This window comes from Acomys russatus, chromosome 19 (assembly GCF_903995435.1).
Source record: "Acomys russatus chromosome 19, mAcoRus1.1, whole genome shotgun sequence".
Classification (NCBI taxonomy): Eukaryota; Metazoa; Chordata; class Mammalia; order Rodentia; family Muridae; genus Acomys; species Acomys russatus.
In genome coordinates this window covers 16,585,122-16,602,027 of record NC_067155.1, presented here as the reverse complement: position 1 = coordinate 16,602,027, position 16,906 = coordinate 16,585,122, and the positions used below count along the sequence as shown (strand labels likewise).

Sequence of the window (16,906 nt, the reverse complement as noted above, 5' to 3'; positions counted from 1 at the left end):
GAGCAGGCCATGGGACACTCAAGCAGGAAGCATGGATACTCACACTCCTGGACAATGAGAGACAGGAGGCGGGAGTAGCTGAAGTTGCATAACTGAGCAGAGAGGCCGGTTCGGCATAAAAGGTCCTGCTTGGTTGTGCAGTGAAGTCAAAAGTGGTTAGACTAGGACCATGGAACCCAACATTCTGCTCCTGCTCGCTTTTCTCGGGGGCTTCTTGCTGCTGTTTGTCATGGGCCGCTCAAAAACCTGTGGCCGTCTTCCACCAGGACCCCGTCCCTTGCCCCTCCTGGGGAACCTCCTACAGATGGACAGAGGAGGCCTCCTCAAATCATTCATTCAGGTGAGACCTATATCACGACATTGTGTGGTGTTTGCCTTACTTTTGTGTTTGGAGATCACTCAGTGGGAAGAGCAAGGCAATTCTTTTTTCAAGCTGTAGATTCAAGTGTGAATGCTGCTGAGTGACAGTGAGGTGATTTGCTTGTGACAGATGGTGCTCAGACAAGTGGGCAAGTCTTCTGTTGGAATCGTGTAGGCACTGCATTTATAGCTCAAAAGTCGCAATGGTGCTGAGGTGTAATAGCCTAGAATTTCACTCTTGGAGTTTGTCTATCCCGGAAGAGGAAGAAAAACATCAGATGAGTCAACAGCTAATGTTTGCTTCTGCCAAAATAGGTTTTATCCTGCTGTGCTATAAGACAAAGGGGAAGAGGCAAAGTGCAAGATGAGGTAGGCAGATAATTAGGCAGGCAGGCAGGTAAGTAGAGCTAATAAGTCATATACACCATGCACCAATCCAAACAGGCAATCCTAGCAACATCTTTCAATCTTCCCAAGTGGGATTCTATGTTTAATCACCACTTGTTTATTCTTCAATGAACATATATGGTCCCACTTTCCATTAAGAGATCTGATATATCAGTGAAAATCCCAATTTTCTGTTATTCTTTAATTTTTAAATAGGTCACCTACCTATATAAATGGTAATACTTTTTTTTTTTAAATCAGTTTTTCAGACAAGGTCGATCTACTTTTCCCATGGTGATAGTCCACCTGACACAACTGATCCTGTGCTGGGATGAGAGATGTGTGGCAGATCTGGTCGCAAGTGGTCCAAAAACGTGTGCTTCCTACATTGTGGAAATGTCTACTTAGGGTCGTATTTGTCATGATTTTATTCTTTGAAAATCGAATTTCTTCCTTTCTCATTCTCATCTGCACCATTTTCTCTGAAGCCTCTTCCCACTTGGATGTAATTATGGCTGCTTGACTGAGTATGAATGTGGAGACTATTTACTGGAACATAGTCAACGTATGAACAGTTACATGGCTGAACATAGTGGAACCCTCCCCCAGAACTCTAACTGCCCACAGACTCACAGTGAGGGCTGGTGACATCCATCCTGATAGCATGACATGTTGCGTCTGTCCTCTGTAGCACCTTTCGAAATGTTATAAGCAAAAATGGTTCCCAGGGTCTATGCAATGTTCAGCGGGCAGGAAGTTATTACCTATTACGGGACACCTCAAACAACTGTTCAATTCTATAGTCCACTGTCAGAGATATGAGCTGCATTCTTTGGCTTCCAGGAGCTGAGAGTCTGGTCGCAGGTATAGAATAAAGTCACACATATTAATTAGGCTAGGTACTTGCTCACCTGGGTGATCTTGAATACAATCAAAGCAATGGGAATTTTAAGATCACCCGAGGGTTCATACAGACATATATAAAGACAGGGACATGAACAGAGCCACAAAGACTTTCTAGAATCGTGATAAGCGTGGAAAAGAAGCCATTGCTGAGCAACAATTCTTGCTTGGTCAATACTTGACCCCATTGCACGATGACAGGTTGTAACATGGGAGAGGCAGGTGCTAAAATTTCACGTCATGGGGAGGAGCCAGCTTGACTGAAGCCAAGAACGTTAAGAAGCGAAGGGATTCAACTAAGCAGGCAGTATAAAGTCTATTGATGCCTTTTTCTGTCTCCTGTTGCTATCACCGAAGTCCAGAGTCTAATTTCTTTTTATAATTTAAAGGTTTATGCAGGTTCTAATTAGGAGTCTCAGAGTCTAAGATGAAGTAGTATATTTTTTGCAAGATGCTGGTTATGACCTTTCTTATGTTTCACAAGAAAGATGCTAACCCCGTGGGGGGCTTGTTTTATAATCAATTACCCAAGATTACAGACCTTTCTCGGAGACCAGTATTAAGCTGTGCACAGGATCTACCCTAAAGACCCAATGCCTTTCACTAGGTTTCCGCTCTTGAAGGGCTCTACAACCTCTCAACACAAGCACATGAGGACAAGGACTCCAACATTCGAACTCATGGAAGGCACTTAAGACATGCTTAAGGCAAATCCCATAGAACAAACAAGAATAAAAGGGTAGCCGGTCCAGACAGAGGCCTCTGTTTGCCAAGTGGTGGAGCTGCACCGTTGTGAGCCCCAGGGTAAACCAGCTTGGTGGAGCCAAGCATGTTGTAGAAGAGCCTGGAGCCTGACCCAGCTCTAAAGGTCATTTTAGCTCAACTTCAAATCCATTGCTGATGAACCTTGGCAATTGCTGGCAAGCCCATATGGAATGTGTGTTTTTTTTTTTTATATCTACTACTCCAGCCTACTGTGTTGTTCTAAGATGGTTGTGTGGGATTTGACCATGACATGTCTGTTAAAAAAGCTTGAGGTCTTAATGATGACATTCTTCTGGCAGTGTGCTAGAGAAAGAAAGGCAAACTGAAGTCTCAACAGCCAGCATTAAGATTCAAAATCACCAGAATTGTACAGTCTCATAACAAAATTTTAGCTTTTTAAACAAATTAAAAAAAAAATCTATGTTGCAATGCTGTCATATCTAGGGAGTGTATTTCCATGTCATTTTAAAACACATTTTAAGCTGACTGTGGTGGCACATTGCATCATGTTCACTGGGCACTAGGAGTAAGCTCCTGCCTTATGGATGCCAGACAAACAACCTGCCAACTGAGCACATTCTCAACTCCCAGAGAAGGGACCTTTGAATGTACTTCCCACAGCTGCTTTTTGTTTTTCCTTTGTTCTTCTTCTTTGTTTTGTCATCATGACTTGGCTATCACTATTGTCTCCTTCTTTCTTCTGAGATCTGATTCATGAATGGATTATCATATCTGTCACAAGAGCGCGTTTGTTATCAAAGTGAGTCACCTCTCCTCCTCAGACACATTCTTTTATTTTCCCTTTCTCTTAACATGGTTGATGTGGAAAGACCACCCTTCCAGGGCCATGCTACAATGTCTTCAATTTTTCCTAGCCTCATAGAACATAGCAAATAAATCTCTGTTCATTATAAATTGTCCAGTCTCTGCCATTTGGAAAAATAAACTGAGACAGAGGGTGAGGTTTAGCACATGGAAGGCTTATATGACAGGTACAGAGATAGTGAGATGGGAAGCTGAGACCTAGTGTATACAGGCCTGGAGGTTCTAAGTCTCAGGAATGCTCCTGGAATAAATCTACTTAATGGTGTAGTAATCTTTAAATCTTTGTAGAACTTTGTGAAAAATGCAGGCCACTTCTTTGTAAATAGGCATATAAGAATTTCCATAAACCATAGAGTATTTTCCGGGTCTAGTGGCACACGCAAGTAATCCCAGCGCTTGAGAGGTGGGGGCAGGATGTTTAAACTACAAGGTCACTATTTTGCTACTAAAGAATTTGAGATCACCCTTGGGTACAAGAGACTCTTCTGTCTGAAAACACTTAAAGAATTATTATCACAATTTATAGACTTCTTCCAGGTCTTTCATGGGCCATCTAATCACCCAGAACCTCACATGTATATTGACAGCTTACCAATAAGGCAGGGACATGTGCATATCCTGACAAAGGGGAGAAAGATTGGCACCGATCTTCCTCTATCCATTTAAAGATGTGGGATCGTGCTTCATTTTCAAATGTTCTTGAGTATTGCTTTTCTCTTCTGGTGAGAACAAGGATGCGTGGCTCCTGAGCGTGTGGCAATCTGCATGACCCCCTGCCTTGATCAACACGTTCACTTATTAACCAACTCGCTGGAAATTTATTTGGCGCCTGTGTCCTGGAGAACATTCTAGGTGTGACATCTCAGAGGCATGTAAGATCACTATGCCAGTTGCGTATTATTCTAGCTGTGACAGACAGACACAAGCAGACGGAAAGTAGTGGTGAATAAGATAAAGCAGCGTGATGTCTTTGAAAGCGGTGGCAGTTTGGACAGAGTGTCTTGCTTTATTTGTAAACAGAGACTCTGATAGATGCAGGTGGTGGCACCAGATAGAGGCAGCGTTGCTGAAGGAACCTGAAGATGAACCAGGTCTGTGAGCAACATGGACCTCTTGTCAATGAGGAACAAGAGAGGAAAGGAGATGCAGAGCAACTGATGGGATCAGGTCAGGTAGGGCTGTGTGGACCACGGTGGAGTCTTTGAACTTATTTTCAGGAACATGGGTACACTGTGGAGCTTGGGGAATGTTAGTGGCATTAAACAATACATGGTTCAGTGAATGCTCTGACTTGGGTTGTGGTGAAACTGCTTTTTACAGATGTAAGAACAGAAGGAGGGAAACCAGGAAGGGACTAGCAGATACAGGACATTCCATTTTAAAGAAAGCTTAACTATAAATTTCAAAACATGCTTATTTATTAGTATGTAGTATGTTTGTCTGTCTGTCTGTCTATGTGTCTGTCTTTGTGTGTATATGTATCATGTATTCTGTATGTATGAATGTATGTGTATATATGTTATGTAAGCATGTATTTATGTGTGTATATGTATATTTCTAATTGTGCTCTCACACCTCTCCCTGGGGACAGAGGCTAGAGTACAGCCCCAGTTGTTCTTCTCCATCACTCTGGCTGTCCTTTGAAGCTGCTTCCCTCCCGGAAATGGGTCTGGAAGCCAGCAAGTCTCAGCAATACAGCTTTCTTCATGCTCCAGTACTTTAATCTGGGGTCATAGGCATATATTGACCACCCCCACACGGTGTTACAATGTTGCTGAAATCTAAACTCCTGCCATTATGACCAATCATAGTGTTTAAAAATGGTCTGCATGATATCTATCAATTTATCAATCAATCAATCAGTCCGTCAATCTTATATTTTGTATTATCTATCCATCATTTATCTTTTATTTAACAACTCTCTATCACCCATTTATGTATTATCTTTCATCTATCATCTACCTATCTTCTATTATCTATATATTATTTATCTATCTATGATCTGTCATATATCCTTTACCTGTATCTATTATGTATCTATTCATCTATGCATCTATGTATGTATGTATGTGTCTATCTATCTATCTATCTATCTATCTATCTATCTATCTATCATTGTTACATAAATACATCTAACCCATACAAACGTAGAATTTATTTTTTTAAACACCATCCCCCAGATGGCATCAGGATGCATTGAAATCTAGACTGAAATAAAGGTTCCAACAGGAGGAAGGTGGGTTATTTGCAAACTTGCACTAGTCTATTCAAGGGCTTTCAGCACTGAAGGGATTTGACATTCCTAGGTCCAGTTCCTGGTAGGTGCCCAGAGATGATTGCATTCCAGGTCACCTCCCAACTGTCTGTATTAAACTAATGATTCACGTTCAGGGACACCACCAGGGATAATCACTCCCCACTCCCCACAAATAACCCAGTGGATAGGTCAAGGATATTCTCTCCAAACGTTGTACAAGACATTAAACAGTTAGAGACTGAAGCTGCTTCACAGGTAGGTCGCATCTGTTAAAGGAGTTCAGTAGGCATGTGAGCTTTCTAGAAGGGACCTAGTGTTTTGCAAGGCCTGTACCGTGATGCACACCAGAGTTGCCTCTAACTTCTGACAACCTCGTGTTTGTGCACTGCCGCGTCTCTCTAAAATATGGCATTGGTGTGAGTCATTATTTTCCGGTTGTTTACCCCACTCTGATTGAACAAACGTTCCGTGGGATCTTATTGAAGACGTACCACTGTCCAGATAAATTAATTCCTGATTATGGAATTCCTGATTTGGGTCAAATAATTTTAAATGTTAAATTGTTTTAAATCTTCTATAACAACTTTAGAAAAAATTTAATTGCTGCAATGAATACCTTTGTGGACCTCCAGATGCCTCACTAGGGAACAGCCTTGAGGCAGGTTTGTGGCCTGAGATAAGCCTTCACTACGGATGGCACCATGAATCCTGGTATACACCATAAATATAGGCAAGTTGGTTTAAACTTACCATGAACCCAAAATATAATTGGGATAAGTTTTTGGAACTACGTCCACCAATTTCTCTTAAATGCTTATATGTGTTAATTGTCTATTTTCTATCTCGCTCTTATCTCTTATTCCATTGTAGATTCACAAATGAGTTAACAGACTCAGGGCTCTCCCTCGCCCTCTCAGACAAGCGGGCACACTTCAGTGTACTGTAGATCGCTGCAAAGAGGACTATTTAAAGATCAACAGGCCTCCTTTTAGAACTCCTTTTAATGTCTGGCTAGAAGCCAACTTTACAGCCATTGCCACAGAGAAAAAGGTTGTCAGTTCAAGCTTCCCGCCCCCCTCCCCCTTAGCTGCAGTACAGCCAGTCTAGGGTCACTAGAGAAAAAAAAACCTGGACTCCCTCTCCTCTTTTTCTTTCAGTCATAATCAGTTGCTTGAGCCATCAGCTCAGCGACTCAAGCAATAAATTTGAACAGGGATCTTTGTGTCCTGTACCAGAACCCTACACTGGACCTTTCCAAAGCAGAGAGACTTGCCAAGATTGCTCTTGGATGAGATGCTGGAAAAACTAAAGAGCACTGGGTCTTAATCTGTATGCATACCTGTCGCTATATTTGTTTATTTTTGAGTTAGGGTCAGTCATATGTGACCCAGAATGGCCTTGGACTAGATGTGTAGTCAAGGGAAGGATAACTACTTGTTCCCTGGGCTCCTCCTCCCAGTGCCAGGATTCGAAGCATGTGTTTCCATCCCTCCTCTGCTCTACAGAACTGGTGCACTGATTAGAATATCTAACCATTCAATCCATACCTGGCGGGTGAGAAATAAGCCTTTAACTCATAGGTCCTCAGAACTGGAGAGTGGCCAGGGGAGGAGGAGGAAGTACCTATTTACTAATATGTATCTAACTAGTTTAACAGTTTCACAACACCGTCTCTGCTAAATAATCTAACCTTGGTACCCTATGCTTGCAGTTTCGAGAAAAATACGGGGATGTTTTCACAGTGCACCTGGGACCAAGGCCTGTGGTGATGCTGTGTGGGACGGACACCATAAGGGAGGCTCTCGTGGACCAAGCTGAGCCTTTCTCTGGTCGGGCGCCAGTTGCTGTGCTTCATCCAGTTGTACAGGGATATGGTAAGATCTGGGACAAGTTTTAGTGGAGGATGTGGCCCAGGAAGGGGAATCTGAGAGGTGACCCCCAACCTGTGGGCAAGGACTCCAGATCCTTTGAACTTCCAACGGAACCTATCCATACTTCCCCTACTTTCTTAGGTATGATCTTTACCAATGGGGAAAGCTGGAAGACTCTTCGACGATTCTCTCTGGCCACCTTGAGGGAATTTGGGATGGGAAAGCGGAGTTTGGAGGAGCGTATAAGAGAGGAAGCCCAGTGTCTGGTGGAGGAACTGCGGAAATTACAAGGTGAGTCTAAGGAAAAACGTGAATACACAGTGAAAGAAAGAAAAAGAGACACACCAGGTAGAAAAACACACACACACACACACACATGCACACAGTAGAGAAGATGAGATATGAAGAGAGAGAGAGAGAGAGAGAGAGAGAGAGAGAGAGAGGAAGAGAGAGAGAGGGGAAGAGAGAGAGAGGGGAAGAGAGAGAGAGATGAAGAGAGAGAGAGGAAGAGAGAGAGGAGGAAGAGAGAGGAAGAGAGGAGAGAGAAGGAATAGAAGAGAGGAAGGAAGAGAGAGAGAGAGGAGAGAGAGAGGAAGCCCCAGTGTCTGGTGGAGGAACTGCGGAAATTAAAGGGTGAGTCTAAGGAAAACGTGAATACACAAAGAAAGAAAAAAGACACACCAGTAGAAAAACACACACACAACACACCACATGCACACAATACAGAAAAGACAAACAGAGAGAAGAGCACCCAGGAGCCGGATAATATGGCAGAGAGAGAGCGCGGAGCCAAGCCGAAGCGCCGAGAGAGAGAGAGAGTAAGAGAGAGAGGGGGGAAAAGCGAGCGAGGAAGAGCGAGAGATGAACGAACGAGAGAGGAAGAGCGGCGAGAGGACCGAGCGCGGAACGAGAGAGGGGCAGAGAGAGAGCGAGAGAGAGACGGGAAGCGAGCAGAAGAGCGAGAGGACGCGAACGAGCGAGCGGCAAAGAAAGAAGAGAGCGGAAGCGCAGCCGACGAAGAGCGCGAGCAGCGAGCGAGAAAGCGAGAGCGCGCGCAGCGAGCCTCGAAAGCCACGGCAAATGGTCACGTATTTGTCCTTTCAATTTACTTCCGCACCCTGTCCTGGCTATAGTGGTCTCTTCTCTTCGGCACCCTCCCTCTTCAATGACTTTTCCTCCAATTGATAATGATTGGTGCATACTTGTCGTCTCAGAACTCAGAAGGCTGAGACAACAAAAATGGTCATAAATTCAAGGCCAGTCTTGTCTACACTGTGAGGTCCTGTCTCAAAAAAAAATGCATGCGTGTGTCTTTTGTTGATTTGTAGAGTGTGTTTGGGACCGTATGCAGTGGGCATGATGGGATGGGATTATAATCCCAGCACTCTAAAGACAAGCAGGAGTCGGAGATATTCCAGGTCATCTTCCACTGCGGGTCTGGTTCAAGACTACCTTGGCTTAACCTTTGCCCTACTGCACGCCCCTAAATGGTCTTAGTTAAGAAAAAATAAGGAGCTCAAGTATGAAAGCAAAGGAAGCAGGAGCAACTAGAGATGTGTTCTAAGCAGGGACTGTGGTTTCTCCCTTGTGCTTGTGCTATGAGCACCAATAAGCACAGAGGAAGAAGGGCAGGGAACAAAGGTGGACCGTGTTAGAAAATCAGAGTGCCTCCTGCAGAGTGCCTTTCTGGGTTCTTTCACGGTTCGTGTAACAACAAGGAAAAAGCAAAAGGAAGGGAATCCTGGTGATACTGCCCCCCTCTGTTTGCAACATTGCAAAAAGCTCATTTTCTTTTTCCACGCACTGTGTTTCTTTTTCTTTTCGTTTCCACTGTTCCATTCCACTTTTGCAGCTCCATTTTCTCTTTTCTTTCCATTTTCTTTTTGCTTGCCACTGATTTCTTTCCACTCTACTTGGCTCTGCCACTGGTTTATTTCCACTCACCCAACGTCCACTCTTTCCACTGATGGTGTCTTTTCCGTTTCCACTCCCACTGGACCACTCCTGTTTTTTCTTTCCTTTTGCCCTGATTTCCTTCCATTTCGTCTTTTTTCTCTTTCCAGCTCCATTTCTTTTCTTTTTTCTTTCCAACTTTTTGTCTTCTTCCACTCGTTTCCATTTCTTTTTCCACTGGCGTCCACTACTCTGGGGCTGCTCGGACTCTGTTTTTGGCAAGCTTTGCAAGCTCCATTTCTGTCCAATTTTTTTCTTTTCCTTCTTAGCTCCATTTCTTTCAAAAGCTCCATTTCTTTTCTTTCCACTTCCACTCTGTGTTGCCAAGACTAATTTCTTTCTTTCCACTGGCTCGGATTCGTTTCCACTCACTGTCCTTTTTCGTTCCACTTTTCTCCATTTCTTGCCACGTTCTGCCACTTTTTTCCATTTTCGTTCCACGGGTTTCTTTCTTCCACTGCTTCTTTTGTCGTTTTCCACTCATTCCCACCACTTGCTGGGTTCTTCCCATCTTTTCCACTGGTTCGCCACTTTTTTCCTGGTCTTCCTTCTTTCCCACGTGCCATTTCTGTCCACGGGTTCTTTCTTCTCCATGTTCTTTCACTGTGGGCTTTCCCACTTTTCTTTCCACTAGTTTCTTTTTCTTTCCACTCTTTTTTTTTTTCTTTTCTTCTCTTTCCACGGCACTGTTTCGTTTCTTTTCTTTTCTCCATGTCTTTTCTTTTCTTTTCTTTCCAACTGTAATTCTTTCCACTTTTTTTCGTTCTCCACTGGGGCATTTCCCATCTCTTAATGATGTTTCTTAGGAAAGCTGAGATAGATAGATAGATAGATAGATAGATAGATAGATAGATAGAGATATAAATACTAAATAATAGATAGAGAATAACAAGTGCATTGATTCCAAGGAGTGTTGTAAAAGACAAAATGCACAGGTCAAAAAGACTAAGGAGGAGATCATAGACATGGAACGGAACCCAAAAGAAAGAAGGAGAAGGATGAGGCTGAGAGGGAAACTGACTAGCCCGGCCTGAATATCAAAGCGACCGAGTCTAAAGATATATCACAAACAAGCAATCCTCCTCCCCATGAAGAAGATCCACAAGGGCCCAACCTTTGGACTGACACCCGGCCCTCGCAAACACCCGCCAAACACCCAGATCCTACTGGACCCAATACACCATAGTCCTGACGGGACTTGGCATATGAAAGCCAGCAGAACCAGGTTCTGTGTTGGACTTGGCATATGAAGCCAGCAGGAACCAGGTTCTGTTTGTCTCTCGGCCACCACAGGGCAAGGAAGCCAGAGAAGGGGTAGAGGAAGATGGGCAGATAGGGGGGAAAGGAGTGTGCAGGGATTTTAAATCTACTAAGGCAGTCTCTGCACCATTCCTGCCAGTGGGAGTCAGCTGTCAGAACAAGAGCCAGCATGGTAATGGCGTGGCTGGGCACAGTGAAGACAGACTCCACACACGCTGCCTCTGGATCCCAACTGTGATCAGTTGAGTTTCTCCTCAGTGAAGTAACATCCTGCATCCTTCCCATCTCTGTGTATGAGTAGCAACCACAACTTCTGTACAGCACTAAGTGAAGTCAACGAAAAGGCTACGTGCACCACTGAGGGTAGGGATTAGCACATCCTTTGTGCACATGGGGTAGCGGGTGTTTATTCTTCAAGCACACTCACAGAGTGAGGGTTAAAGGCAAATGTTCTCCAGGGCCACTCCCTCATGTCTCCTGTCCTGCACCCCGCCCCCACCCTCCAGGAGCCCCCCTGGAACCCATGTTCCTCTTCCAGAGCATCACAGCCAACATCATCTGCATCATTGTCTTTGGAGAGCGCTTTGACTACAAAGACCCCCAGTTCCTGCACCTGATGGATTTGTTCTTCCAGACCTCCGCAATTTTGAGCTCATTCTCCAGCCAGGTCAGTTGACGGGAGGAGAGGAGCATCCTGGGTAATGGAAACAAGACGCTGCTCTGTGAGTGGAGAAGGGAGTGTCATATTGCTGGAAGAGTGGCAGAGGCAACACAGAGAGAGAAGGAGGTTGAGACCAGGAAGGAAGGAAGAGACGGTAGCGGGACGGAGAGACCTGAATGTAGAGATAAAAGCTATACACACATGCACATGTAATGATGAAATGGGGGATGCAGATTCTCTCAGAGGGTAGATGCCCTGATCTGTGTGCATGAGGTGGGGCCCAGCACGGCATATCCTGTGTGTGGTGGTACACAGCCCATGCCATGAAGCATGTGGAGGCAGAAGGGTGAGGAATTTGGGGGTGATCTCTGACTACATATTGAGTTTGAGGCCAGTATCGCACACAGGAGACCCTGTGCCCACAAACCAAAACTCCAGAAATTAAAACCAATGAAGACAATTCAGCAAAGAAGATTGGGAGAGAGTGAGCAGAGGGGTAGGAAAAGAGAGATACAGAGATGCAAGGCAAATGTTACCAGATTTAGAGATACAGTTCAAAAGTTTGAACATGTACAGTGCACATAGATGAGGAGTGTGTGTGAGTGTGTTTTGTTTTTTCTTAATGGAATATGAGGACCAAGTGTAAGGAAGGGTGGGCCTCTCAGATTCGGTACAGGACACACCCCAACATCAAGTTCTGGGTACAAAGGAGATGTACTACCCAGGTGGGGCAAGCAAGAGGGGAGGCTGCAAACAGAAGCAGCAGCAGCAACACTGAGCAACAAACAGCAAGCAATCAATCAGGCAAGTAAGTCTTTCTGCACAAGGGGGTTTGGAATGGAAAATGTGTTGGGGAGTCCATGCTAGGATGAGTTGGTAAATTTTCCTTGGACATGTTAAACGAATGAAGATCTGTAAATGTTGGGTTTGGCGTTTTGTTTCAAAAGGGAGTGATTAGCCAAATTAGGGAATAGACACTGGGAGTTAGCGTTAGGAGTGTAATCTAATGGTTTAACAAGTGGAAGAAGGGTTAAAAGGCAAAACCTGTCGGTGTCATGTTTGCTATCTTCCAGCCTGTGTTTGTCATGCTGGGCCTGTTAAAGCCCTTCGTTCCCACCTATTTATTATTATTGGGTCACCAGGTATTGGGTTCTCTAGGTGCTTCATGCTGACACTGGGGCTTCCTTGTTAAGGACCTAAGGATCAAGAATGTTAGTCAAGGCTGAGCTGGGCCATCTGAGGCTAGAGAAGTGCAGGAAACAGTGGAGCCGTTTGTGACGCTGGTCCGTGTTAGTTATGTTAGTATTGTCATCATTTGTAATCTGTAATGAAATTCATGTTGTAGAACAGGCAGCAGATTGATTCATGTCTGTGAGTCAATAGTAAAAGTTTGGGGACCCAGAAAACTTGCATAGAGAGAAGAAGAGGAAGTTTCAGCACAACTTTTTATGTACTTAAATTCCATCTCAGTTCCATAAATCACTTTTTCAGTACCTCAAAACGCATTTAAGCTTTTACATTACCAGGACTTAAAACACTTCCTTTTAACTTTCACTTACAGGCTTTCATAACTGATTTAAGAGTCTACACCCTCAGAGTTTTACAACATTCCTTGACTCTCATAATTTTTTACTTGTAGAACTCGGTGAGCGAGAAAGTTAGGGACTATATAGCTGAGGTAGAGTTAGTCTAGTGATGCCATTGTATGTTTCAGTTCAGCCTTGTTTTAAAAAAAGTTATTAGCTGGGATGATTTTAGGTAGGTTGGTAGAGAAACAAGAAGAGGGTTTAGCATTAGTGTGAAATATTTTATATTAATAGCGTATAATATCCTGTGTTGAAAGATCATTAGGTATGTTGCTGTGTGTGGTACATTGCAGGGTAGCTGGAAGGGACATGGGATGAGTCATAAGAGATTAAATGCTTGATGACCTGCCATATCAGTGCAATAATGTCTTTGGCCTGCCATGTCAGTGCAAGTATTATTGTCTTTACAGGTAAAATTATAAGTAATTTAAAAAATAGTCACAGTACCTCCTGATTGTTATCCCATGACTCTTATCTTCTAGTTAGCACATTCCCTCCCTCTTCTGTCCTAATCCCCTTTTCTAGATCTCTAACAGAGGAGGCCCTGCTCGCCCCACTATCTGGTTACAGTCTATTGGGTCTCATAAGGATTGTCTTCATGCCCTTTCTCTGCGCCTGCAAGTCTGTCCTGCCAAGGGATGCTGTGATCAAATTGTAGGCACCGGAGTTCATGTCAGAGGCAGTCTCCACTCCTCCACCCCAACAAACTGGGAAATTAGCTGTCTATCAGCTATACAAAAACAGAGGGTGGGGTCTAGGTTCTCTGCAGCTATTCCCAAATGGGGGGGGGAGTCTAGGTTCTCTGCAGCTATACCCAAATGGGGAGGGGGAAGTCTAGGTCCTCTGCAGCTATACCCAAACAGGGGGCGGGTTCTAGGTCCTCTGCAGCTATACCCAAACAGGGGGCGCGAAGTCTAACTTCTCTGCAGCTATACCCAAACAGAGTGGGCGGGCAGCTATGCCCAAATGGGGGGGGGCGGGGTCTAGGTTCTCTGCAGCTATAACCAAAGAGGGGGGCGGGGTCTAGGTTCTCTGCAGCTATACCCAAACAGGGGTGGCAGGGTCTAGGTTCTCTGCAGCTATACACAAACAGGGGGAGTCTAGGTTTTCTGCAGCTATACCTAAACAGGGGGCAGGGTCTATGTTCTCTGCAGCTATACCCAAACGGGGGTGCGGGGTCTAGGTTCGCTGCAGCTATAACCAAATGAAGGGTGGGGTCTAGGCTCTCTGCAACTATACCCAAACGGGGGGGGGGGTCAGGGTCTAGGTTCTCTGCACCTATACCCAAACAGGAGGGGTGGGGTCTATGTTCTCTGCAGCTATACCCAAAGGGGGGTGTCTAGGTTCTCTGCAGCTATACCCAAACGGGGGGTGGTGTCTAGGTTCTCTGCAGCTATACCCAAACAGGGGTGGCAGGGTCTAGGTTCTCTGCAGCTATACACAAACAGGGGGAGTCTAGGTTTTCTGCAGCTATACCTAAACAGGGGGACAGGGTCTATGTTCTCTGCAGCTATACCCAAACAGGGGTGCGGGGTCTAGGTTCGCTGCAGCTATAACCAAATGAAGGGTGGGGTCTAGGCTCTCTGCAACTATACCCAAACGGTGGGGGGGGCCGAGGTCTAGGTTCTCTTCACCTATACCCAAACAGGAGGGGTGGGGTCTATGTTCTCTGCAGCTATACCCAAAGAGGGGGTGTCTAGGTTCTCTGCAGCTATACTCAAACGGGGGGTGGGGTCTAGGTTCTCTGCAGCTATACCCATACAGGGGTGGCAGGGTCTAGGTTCTCTGCAGCTATACACAAACAGGGGGAGTCTAGGTTTTCTGCAGCTATATCTAAACAGGGGGGCAGGGTCTATGTTCTCTGCAGCTATACCCAAACAGGGGTGCGGGGTCTAGGTTCGCTGCAGCTATAACCAAATGAAGGGTGGGGTCTAGGCTCTCTGCAACTATACCCAAACGGTGGGGGGGCCGAGGTCTAGGTTCTCTGCACCTATACCCAAACAGGAGGGGTGGGGTCTATGTTCTCTGCAGCTATACCCAAAGAGGGGGTGTCTAGGTTCTCTGCAGCTATACTCAAACGGGGGGTGGGGTCTAGGTTCTCTGCAGCTATACCCATACAGGGGTGGCAGGGTCTAGGTTCTCTGCAGCTATACACAAACAGGGGGAGTCTAGGTTTTCTGCAGCTATATCTAAACAGGGGGGCAGGGTCTATGTTCTCTGCAGCTATACCCAAACGGAGGTGCGGGGTCTAGGTTCGCTGCAGCTATATCCAAACAGGGGGAGGGTCTAGGTTCCTGCAGCTATACCCAAACAGGGGGCGGGGTCTAGGTTCTCTGCAACTATACCCAAATGGGGGGGCGGGGTCTAGGTTCTCTTCACCTATACCCAAACAGGAGGGATGGGGTCTATGTTCTCTGCAGCTATACCCAAAGAGGGGGGGTGTCTAGGTTCTCTGCAGCTATACCCAAATGGGGGAGCGGGGCCTAGGTTCTCTGCAGCTATACCAAAACAGAAGGGCCGGGGTCTAGGTTCTCTGCAGCTATAAGCAAACAGGGGGGCCGGGATCTAGGTTCTCTGCAGCTATACCAAAACAGGGGGGTCTAGGTTCTCTGCAGGTATACCAAAACAGGGGTGTGTGGTCTAGGTTCTCTGCAGCTATACCCAAACGGGGAGGATGTCTAGGTTCTCTGCAGCTATACTCAAACAGGGGGTGCGGGGTCTAGGTTCTCTGCAGCTATACCCAAACGGGGGGCGGGGTTTAGGTTCTCTGCAGCTATATCTAAACACAGGGGGTCTAGGTTTTTTCCAGCTATACCCAAACAGGGCGGGTTGGGTCTAGGTTCTCTGCAGCTATACTTAAACAGGGGGGGGGCTCTGTCGAGGTTCTCTGCAGCTATACTCAAACAGAGGGTCAGGGTCTAGGTTCTCTGCAGCTATAACCAAACAGGGGGAAGGGTCTAGGTTCTCTGCAGTTATACCAAATGGGGGGCAGGGCGGGGTCTAGGTTCCCTGCAGCAAAACCCAAACGGGAGGCAGGGTCTAGGTTCTCTGCAGCTATATACAAAAGGGGGCGGCGTCTAGGTTCTCTACACTATACCCAAAGAGGGGGTGTCCAGGTTCTCTGCAGCTATTCCCAAACGGGAGGGGCAGGGTCTAGGTTCTCTGCAGCTATACCCAAATGGGGGGGCCAGGTCTAGGATCTCTGCAGCTATACCCAAAGGGTGGGCGGGGCCTAAGTTCTCTGCAGCTATACCAAAACAGGGGGCCGGGGTCTAGGTTCTCAGCAGCTATACCCAAACAGGGGGGTGGGGTGTAGCTTCTCTGCAGCTATACCCAAAAGGGGGCAGGGTCTAGGTCCTCTGCACCTATACCCAAATGGGGGGGGGGTCTAGGTTCTCTGCACCTATACTCAAACAGGGAGGGCGGGGTCTACGTTCTATGAAGCTATACCCAAACGGGGGGGGTGTGTCTAGTTTCTATGCAGCTATACCCAAACAGTTGGGTGGGATCTATGTTCTCTGCAGCTATACCCAAAGAGGGGGGTGGGGTGTAGGTTCTCCGCAGCTATACACAAACGGGGGCGGGGTCGAGGTTCTCTGCAGCTATACTCAAACGGGGGGGTCTAGGTTCTCTGCACCTATACCTAAACAGGGGGGGTCTAGTTTCTCTGCAACTGTACCCAAACAATTGGGTGGGGTCTATGTTCTCTGCAGCTATACCCAAACAGGGGGCAGGGTCTAGGTTCTCTGCAGCTATACCCAAACAGGGGGGCAGGGTCTAGGGTCTCTGTAGCTATACCCAAACATGGGGGGCCGGTCTCTAGGTTCTCTGCAGCTATACTTAAACGGGGGGGGGGCGCAGTCTAGGTTCTATGCAGCTATAACCAAACAGGGGAAGTCTAGGTTCTCTGCAGCTATACCAAACCGGGGCGGGGTCTAAGTTCTCTGCAGCTATACCCAAACGGTGGGGGGCGGGGTCTAGGTTCCCTGCAGCCATACATACACAGGGGGAGGGGTCTAGGTTCCCTGCAGCCATACCCAAACAGGGGGTCAGGGTCTATGTTCTCTGCAGCTATACC

General features: G+C 46.2%; 1 protein-coding gene across 1 annotated transcript in view; it reads left to right on the top strand.

Annotated features, from left to right (window-relative positions):
* Positions 1-169: 169 nt before the first annotated feature.
* LOC127203778 (cytochrome P450 2B1-like) overlaps positions 170-16,906 on the top strand; it is a 31,886-nt gene continuing 15,149 nt past the window's right edge. The window contains 4 exon segments of the mRNA XM_051162644.1: positions 170-340; positions 7,209-7,371; positions 7,510-7,659; positions 11,088-11,248. Of these exon segments, the coding sequence (XP_051018601.1) occupies positions 170-340; positions 7,209-7,371; positions 7,510-7,659; positions 11,088-11,248 (645 nt within the window).